We start from the raw sequence: 9,101 nt of genomic DNA, 5'->3' as shown, positions 1-9,101 counted from the left end.
GGAATGCAGTTAGGAAGATGGATGGATGGATGGATGGATGGATGGATGGATGGATGGATGGATGGATGCCAGTTTCCATCGAACTTTTTGCGTATGCACTCCTCTTCACTGGCATTTCCGTGTGCTCTACAGTAACTTCCTTGACGGAGCTTCACTCATTCATCTGTTTGCGTCAAACGCTTTTAGCTGCAGCTCATGGATGTAAATTTGTCCATTAAATGCATATAATCTGTCATTAAAACATCTCTTTTTTCCTCTTATAAGGAGATTTATGTTTTTTTCCAGCTAATGGTCTGTGTCTATGAGCGCAGAAGTGCTTTGTTGGCTGGATGTCCACTGTGGACATAATCCATTGTGGTGTGTGCTAAAGCCACATGGATGCTTTGAAAAGAAACAAACAAAAAAAAGAAAGAAAGAACGAAACATTAGCTCGGCATTACTTTAATGTATAGCACTTATTCTCTAATGGCAATTCATTCCTTTACATATGCTGGATTTTCTTTAAACCTGTAATCAGCTTTGTGTTTTATGTGTGTTTTTATGGTGCTGTGTTTCATGGAATGACATGTCGCAGCGTTATGAATGTTTCTGGCTCACATGTGTAACACTGGCCATATGGTGGAGACTCCCAGCTCAGGCCAAATGCCAACACTACATATTTTGCTAACATTTTTTTGCATTTTGTATCAGACTCAGGTCTCGAAAATCAGTTAATTCTGCATAAATTGAGTTATCATAGGGTCAGATTGATGTACAGATGTATCTGATCGATTTCTGTTTTTTATTTATTTATTTTAAAATGAGTTTCTTACTCTGGATGGTTTGAAAAGATGAAAAAAAATCATCCAAAAAAAAGCCTGTTTGCATGCAGAAATACATAGATTTCAGTATGACAGTGGACAACACCGCTGCTCACAAAGCAGTGAAAATAAATGCTTGTTTGTAAAAGTAATTCAAGGAGACGGCGTCAAATTAGAAACCTGCACAGAGAGGGCCCCGATTAAAATACCAAAACAGCATCAACAGAAGGTGAAAGCGGCTATTAATATTAGAACGACACTCAGGAGGTCCGGTAGGCGTGCATTTTATCCAGCGAATTTTGTCATAAACTGGAAAAAAGCCAAATAAGCATACTGATTATGAGGGAGGGCACTTATGCGTAGGTGGGCAGCAGTGTGTTATTGGCAGCATCTGCTCGTGTCCCTGTTAACTGTGAGGAACATGAATGGCATCTTCAGAAAACGTATAGAAAAATGTGTTAAGTAAACTAAAATGAGGGCAAAAACAAGGATGTTACACCAATGTGAAATCCACTGAATGTATTTAAATAAAGTTGCTTGATGTAAAGTTGCTGACGAATTCCATTTAAGGCTCCTTTGTGCTTCTACTTCAGCCTTTTTTAAGGGGGAGCTGTCAAACCGTATTATATTTATTTAACAGCTATGGTTACAAGTTACTTTTAAGATTAAGATTTTAAACTAAGAAAAATACAGTGAGTGCATTAAACACCTTTTTGGCTTTCAGCTGACAACCATTGTCAAACTTATGATGCCTTTAAGAGCAGCCTTTCTCCTTTTTCTTCTTCTGTGGTTTTATAGGCAGCTTAAAGAGTTAAAAACTGTCCAGTTTTATTTTTCTCTGACCCTTAAATCGCTTCTTGGATTTATTCTAGATTAAATCTAAACTGTATATATATAGTGTGCTGTAACCTATCTCTACTTTAGCCCTCTATAGTGTTAAACAGCAGTATTAACTGTCTAATCATGGTAAATTAACAATCATAGAGGTCACATTCTGCAGAACGAGCTTACATTTTGCTCAAAACACTTATAATGTTCTTTAACGCTCTTCTGGTAAAGTCTTTTTATTGTTGTGGCAGTATGCTGGCTGAAGTGCAGAGTCAAAGCACCACTGCTGAGCTTTTTTTCTAGCAGGAACAACAGCGGCATTTACAGTTAAAGCAGCTCATGAGACAGTAGCAGCGAGCATTTACACCAGAATGACACGAGGTGCAAATGAAAGCAAATTTAAAACGAGGTCTGCTTTAAAGTGAGCTCCTAGTTGAGTGTTCTGCCACGCTTTAAGTCCCATTAAAGCAACACATGGCGACATTTAGCGTGTGTGCATCCGATAGAATTTAGTCTAATCTTATCAAATTGTGTAATCCATGAGATGAAATCACTCTAAACGTTACATGGATTAACGTGGATAGAAAAGGCCATGAAGTGTTAACACTCTTTTAGTACTTTTTGAACCATTTAGCATATTTCTCAACCGCCAGTCTGACGACAGCACAGAAACACTATTGTTTCATTCATTTAAATGAGATTCCATGAGTGCTGTTGTTGCGGATGAATTATGTATGTGTTGCTGTGCTGATATGTGATAGACATTGCCTCCCTGGGAATGTAGGACACATACTTATGCATAACAATAGTTTTCGGTTATGTTCTCACCGACTGGCCGTTCATCTCGAAAAATATTCTTTTCTTTTTACGAGAAAGTCTGTTCAGTTCATCGTGTGTTTACATTATTTGTCGTAGAAGGAAGCAGGTCCATATCTCAAAACAGACGGTTACTGTATTCAAATGTAGAGGAGGGTCGCCCCAATATCTTTACTGGCTACTTTATTGTTGTATGTCATACGTCTGCCAGGAACACCCTGCAGCTGCACTGGAGGTTTAAAATCAATCAGACAGGCCACTTTTGATAAACTGAACATTGTTTTTTAATATTTAGTGTTATAATATTTCTCTTTACAGTCTGCAAGGGGCATTTAGGTCTGTTACCAAGAGGAGTCAATCAAAATAGCACATCTTTTTTATGCATGTGCTAATGAACTGATACAGACTCTGTCATGACCAGATGGATACATAGATAGACCACCTTTATATCATCATCATCATCATCATCATCATCATCATCATCATCATCATCATCGGTGTCTTCTTTCTTTTTTTACAGTGTGTGTAATTACACTGTTATAATAAAATAATATCCACTCTGCTCTTTACTTAACCTAAAGTAAACTGATATAGTACCAAATAGGCTACGTTATTGGTCAATTAAAAAAATAAATAAAAGTCTGTAATGACGTCAGTGTCTCAGAAAGCTAATGAAATTGGAACTTTTTTCCTCCCATGTGAAATTTATGTGATATCCTGTTAAATAAGGCCGTACTTCTAAAAGTGTGTTGTGGCACTTCAGGCTACTTTTGTGTCCTTCTCTCGTTACGTTTTGTCACCATCAACAGGAGTTAATTGTTGTTTGTGTGCCCGCTCCGTCGCCGCTGTGAAGTAGGATCGAGACGCACGTCCACTCGGATCTTCTCTTCGCCGGCGGGGAAACCCGGAAATCCCTGGCCGAGAGGAAGTGGTGCCGCTTGGGGAAAGCCCTGCCTCGGGGCGAGGGTCGACAAAATGTGCGGGCTTCTCAGCCAAGAAGAGGCTCTTTTTATTATTATTATTCTTAAACATCCTCAAATGCGATGAGAGGATTAATGAAGCGCGTCTGCCTGGCCCATATGTCCTCTTTAGTGCCGTTTGTGCGTAATTAAAACAGAATGGATACTCTGCCCCCCCCCCCCTCCCCGTTGCCCCCGTCGCTGCAGGAAGACTGACTTACTGCTTTTTTGCTAACATTTATTATAAAACCTGTTGGAGTTTTGACACTGTTGTGACCGATAAAAATAAAAATCCAGACTGCAATTTATTAGGAACAGGTTTTTGCACTGATTTGTATTGTTTGTTTGTTTTTATCCGAGAACTGATCAGGAGCTCAACTCTTTATACGTGGATTGAATTATATTGACACCTCAGTTTCGGGATTTTTCTCCATAAATTATAGTCAACATTTCTCATATTATGATTTGTCCCTATTCATATAAATAATTTTATTCTTCCTCAACTCATCATTTCGCAGCTGTTCTACATTTTTAATAATATCTATTATTTATCTTACGAATGTCGTCTGCATTTAGGTTTTAGAGCCTGTGCTAATTTCAAGCCTTTTCTCTTTACAAACGATCTAATTAAAACACAGAAGCTTTAAAGTGTTACAGGTATTTAAAATAAATAGATAAGAGCGCTCAAAAGGCTGCAGTCACATTTGTTCCTCTGCGGAAGCATAATTGCGCATCAATTAGTGCTAATTGGGGGTCAACTGAATAATACAAAACCCTTCAGTGGCAGCAAAAAGCCACAGATTTCAATGAACGTTCTGACATCTCATGTCACATCCTAATTAGAGGAGTGACATCAGCCTTCCTATTATTTAATCCACGCACGGGCTCTCTCTTCCTTAAACCCCAAAGCGGCTGGCTATAGGTTTAAGACCACTATACACAAACCCATATGTCAGCAACTGCACATGATGCTGGCTGTGATAACACCGTACTGAGAGTGAATACTTCATCAGGGACCAAGGAAAGCATAAAAGCGTTTGTGGGTAAATATGATTTTCGAAATGAGTCATGTGTGCTCTCTAAATAGTCTTTAAAGAAAAGCCTCCAGAGTTTGGGCCTACAACATATTCAGTTAGAGAAAACTACTTTTCCCCTTTTTCTTCATTTCTAAGGAAGGGGAGCGTTTTATTGTGTTATTTGTTTTTGCACTGGCGTTTCAGCGGATGATCACACACACCCTCCGAACCAAACTGATGTTTAACGGAACATTTTGCGCACAACCTGTCTTTAAGCTCGTGTTTGCCCCTGGACTCTTGAGCAAGCACAGCCGTGTCACATTTCTCCGTGTGAACGGGCCAGTGGCGCGCGTGAATGAAAATGTTGGGATTACCCGCTTTCACGAGACGGGATTAACATAGCTCTGTCATAATTCAAATTCCTCCTTGCCCGGGTAGTTGTGACAGACACGGTGAACTGTGTAGGCAGCTGTGATCAGCAGTAAGAAACCACAATTCAGATAATTAACCGCAAACGATGGCATTCATGTCTGAACTGAATAAACGGAGGCGATAGAATACTGTGTTTTCCCCGATGAAACACGTGATAAAAGAAGAAAGAAACACAAGAAATGGATCAGATGGATGCACAAGTGCAGCCGAGGTGGATCAGTTGAAGTTGTTTTTATTGGGATTTTAGTGTGTTCGTTTGTTGCCCCCCCACCCCACCCCCCGCCCTTTACAGCTCGAGTGAAATTCCTCACTGCTTGCTTCATTCATCGTGCACTCCCTATTTTAACTAATATCTCCTTATAATAATTTATCAACAACACCCGAGACATTAAAAAAACTATCAAATTCACAGCTGGCTCGTGGCACACGGGTTTTGCGCAAAGCGCAATTGCATACAGGTTGTACAAAAAAAAAATACAGACACAAGGGCAAAATAAACACATCAGGGATTTTATGCTCACACGCACATGGACTGATTGTCTCGTAACTTCCACATATTTTCTCATAAATTAAATAGTGCATCCAGGTTCATGTTCAGAGCTGCTCTCACTCACTCACAGCGCAAGCACACGTTCTCCTGCGCAGCGTTTTCATCAAAGGGGCTCTTCAGCGATCCAGCAAAATTAATAATAAAAACAAAACAAAACAAAAAAAAGACAAGAAGGGAGTCTTTAAGTAGCTAAGGAGAAAACATGACCATGTCCCTCAAACTCAACCAAGTTAGGATTCGGATCTTTCGATCTCTTGATCCTTTTCCTCACTTTTGGTTAACAAATCTGTTCTGTTCCCTTGATCAAAGTTAAGAAGTCAGTGTATTTTTAATAAGTTAGCCCTACACGCGAGACAGCCGCCCGCCAGTCCTCGTCTATGCTTTGCCCCGAGGTAGAAGTTAGGGCCTGTGGTCGTGGTGGTGTGTGAGGGGGGGAAACGCCACACTTGCCTCTCCAAACCTTGGGCTTTAATTTGCCTGTACAGTCTGCAGTTAACGACAGCTGTCCATTTATTTCGTACCCCTCACAACACTTGGAATTTCCACGCTGATTGGTCTTTGTAATCCAGACAGTCCGCGTTGAAATTGAGCTTCCACGAGGAGGCTGTTTGGTCCTTGTAGTCCAGGCAGTCTGCAGAGCCACTGAACCCGAGCCCCGCTGCTCCATACGCCGAGGAGGAGAGGGACGACGCCGGGCTCAGGTGGCTAGACACCCCGTTGCTGCTCATGGGGCTCATGGCAGAGCCTGCGGCGGAGAGCTGGTGGTGCATGGGCGAAAGGTAGGAGCTGCAGTCCATCCCCGTGAAGTAGGATGAGGAGCCCGTGTAACCCTGGTTGTAGCCCGTCGCCTGGGTGTAAGTCATGGGGTACGAGCGCTGCATGCAGGAGGAGGAGGAGGTAGACAGTGGGTCTGAGAGCGGGGAGATGGAAGCAGGGCTCCAGATGGACACGGGAGCAGCACTGCTGCTCACAGCCGGGACTGATGTGCTCGAAGGCGGCGTGAACTGGCCGCTGGCTCCGCTCTCTGAGCTGGCCTCTCGGACTGGCGAGCCTTTCTTTTTCACCGGCCTGCTGACAGCCTTGTTCTGCACGCCAGTCTGGGTTTGCTGGGCCTGCTGGCGATGTTTGGCCCGTCGGTTTTTAAACCACACCTGAGAGAGAATTACTGGGATTATTATAGGTATGATTTTCTTTTAAATGCAATAATGAAAAATAATGTTAAAATAAATAAAGAATTCACACATTAAAATATTGAACACGTAACCGCAGTGGGGTAAATACAAAAATTAGCTGTTTTTCTCATCATCTCACTTCCCTGTAGGAGTAGTATGGGCCATAATTAAATAGAAATGCGAGGAAAAAAATATAGCCTATTTTAGAATTACAAGTGAGCACATTCCCAATGGGAATAAATGAGGAAGTAATAATACAGTCTCAGAGGTGTTGTTGTCAACCTCTCCTGTGAATGGGGAGCCTCTCTCACCTCTCACTGACACAATTACCAAATATCGACCTCCTTCGGCAGGCTCGCGCTATCAGTTATGCTCACGACTTACTTGCACTCTGGATTCAGGCAGGTTGATCTTTAAGGCCACCTCCTCTCTCATGAAGATGTCCGGGTACCGAGTCTTGGCGAACAGATTCTCCAGCACGTCGAGCTGGGCCCGAGTGAAGGTCGTCCTCTCCCTTCTCTGTTTGCGGGGGGTTGCTGATAAGAAATGGGGAGAAAAACGGCGATTATTGGCACATCCTGACTTTTAGCACGATTTGAATCCAGCAACTTCTCACCTAGAAATGTTGCCTGTTCCGTATCCTCACCTGAGCATTAAATACAACTATCAGCGTTTTCAGCTGAGATAACTCAGCATTCCGTTAAATGTTTTGAACCTGCTGGACACCTTAAGAGACAGTTTTTTTTTCTATCGTGAAGTGGTTGCGGGCTTACATGGTACATTACCTTGGTATCCCACGGAAGGATGCAGCAGGTCCACTCCTGAGGTAGATAAGCTCAGTCCGTTCATCGTGTAGGGCGGTTGCTTCAAATAGGACATCATGCTGAGTGTCGGTCAAAGGAGCACCAATGGAAAGAAATCAGAAAAATATCTCAGAAGAGAGGGTTGTTTTTATTTTTTAAAAATCCGGTCGCGTCTCTGTTTACTGAGTCAAGTCGTCCAGGCGAATCTGAAGTGAGACATAACCATTTTTCGCCCTCTCTCTTCCTTTTAATGTGAGTTCTTGAAATCAGTCCGCTAATTTTTACGCGCTCCGTGCGCAGAGCTCCGGGTTTAAAGAAGTGGGCGTCCTCTTAAACTGGCAGTGCTCTTAAAGCCAAGTGGAGACCCCCAGCTGTCCGTACCAGACTGAGGATGCTGTCTGGCTGACAGGCGTTTACGCCATCAACCCCCCCATACACAGTGCCTCCCCTCTCCTCACACACACACACACTGCTACTATAGCCCCGCCCCACACACCTCCCTCCAACTCCCCACCCCTGAAACACACTCCGCTCCTCCTCTACTAGTACCCACCGAAAACAAAACATTGTCGTTAAAATGCGCGCACACACTGGGCCCCAACCGGGCTCACAATTAGCATAGACCCACAGGTTGGGCGAAGCTAAATAGACAGCTGATTGGGGGACATTTGCAGAGACAAAGCCCAGTGTTGACCGATAAGTAATGCTGATAACAAAAGCCTTCAGGGAACAAACAAAAGAAGCCAGCGCTGCAAACTGAGCAGCTCATTCAAACACAACCGAGCACCTTTACTTCTTTATACCGGCCCTTTGTTTGTTTCCATTAAAAACCTCCCTGAGCATTCAAATGTAACGACATTAAAATACGAAGAACAGATAATTTGAAACACGGAGACATTTACCCCAAAGTGAAGGTTGAAACTCCTCCTTGGAGTATGGACACACACACACACACACCCTCTTTCCTTAATGAATTAGATTTGGAAAGGTGAGACTATCGAAACGTGTTGATTAGAGAGGAGGACTTAATCTAAACAAACAAAGAGATAGCCTTCTCTGTTGATGGTCAATCATTTTTGAGGAGGTCAATTTTACGAGCAAAACAACAACAACAACCCCCCCCCCCAAAAAAATAGCATTTTAATTTCAACCTCACGTGGAAGCTATTTTAAAAAAAAATTAGGCATTCAAAAACAAACTCTTAAATTGCACAAATAAATACAAACATAAAAATACATTAAATTAAAAATCGAATAAAGAAAAAAAAGAAAAAACATTTTGCATTATGTGACAGTTTTACTTCGAGGGTCCTGTTAAAGACATACTTACTCTTTGATCAGATGATAAGCACACCTTAATATTTTATTGATTGCTAATATATTGGGCTAACTTCCGCAGACATTTGCAGCCGGTCCGAGGCCTCTCGTTTCCTTACACCTACCTGTAGAATAAGTTTTACAAGTTTTACAAGGACTCGGGGCGCTCCGAGTCGGACCCCTCGTTTTTATACAGCCAACATAACGGCCACTCCTGTGCTCAATCTGTCGCTTTATTTCAACCCCGTTCAATAATAAATACCCTGCCTGGATATTTAATTATTATTGGCTGGTATATTTTTTTCCTCCCCTTTTTCTTCCTTCTGTAAGAAATTAACGAGATAATCCGGACGGCACGCGCTGGCCTGATTACAGGACGCCAGCCACGACTCCGCATTCAGGCTTCCTT

General features: G+C 42.3%; 1 protein-coding gene across 2 annotated transcripts in view; it reads right to left on the bottom strand.

The window, feature by feature from the left end:
* Positions 1 to 5,173: 5,173 nt before the first annotated feature.
* LOC102206909 (homeobox protein OTX2-like) overlaps positions 5,174 to 9,101 on the bottom strand; it is a 4,679-nt gene continuing 751 nt past the window's right edge. The window contains exons 2-4 of one of the 2 annotated variants that reach the window (XM_005724973.1): positions 7,359 to 7,456; positions 6,958 to 7,109; positions 5,174 to 6,552 (exon numbers count right to left, since the gene is read on the bottom strand). In XM_005724973.1, coding sequence (XP_005725030.1) covers positions 5,926 to 6,552; positions 6,958 to 7,109; positions 7,359 to 7,455 — 876 coding nt within the window. In that variant the 5' untranslated portion in view covers position 7,456 and the 3' untranslated portion in view covers positions 5,174 to 5,925. Of the gene's footprint in view, positions 6,553 to 6,957; positions 7,110 to 7,358; positions 7,768 to 9,101 lie in introns of those variants that run through there. The other variant, XM_013908693.1, reaches the window with a different exon arrangement.

Source organism: Pundamilia nyererei, unplaced genomic scaffold, assembly GCF_000239375.1.
Source record: "Pundamilia nyererei isolate P.nyererei 1_Seehausen unplaced genomic scaffold, PunNye1.0 scaffold00013, whole genome shotgun sequence".
Taxonomy (NCBI): Eukaryota; Metazoa; Chordata; class Actinopteri; order Cichliformes; family Cichlidae; genus Pundamilia; species Pundamilia nyererei.
The sequence above is the reverse complement of the archived record's forward strand: the minus strand, read 5'-3'. Positions and strand labels throughout refer to the sequence as shown.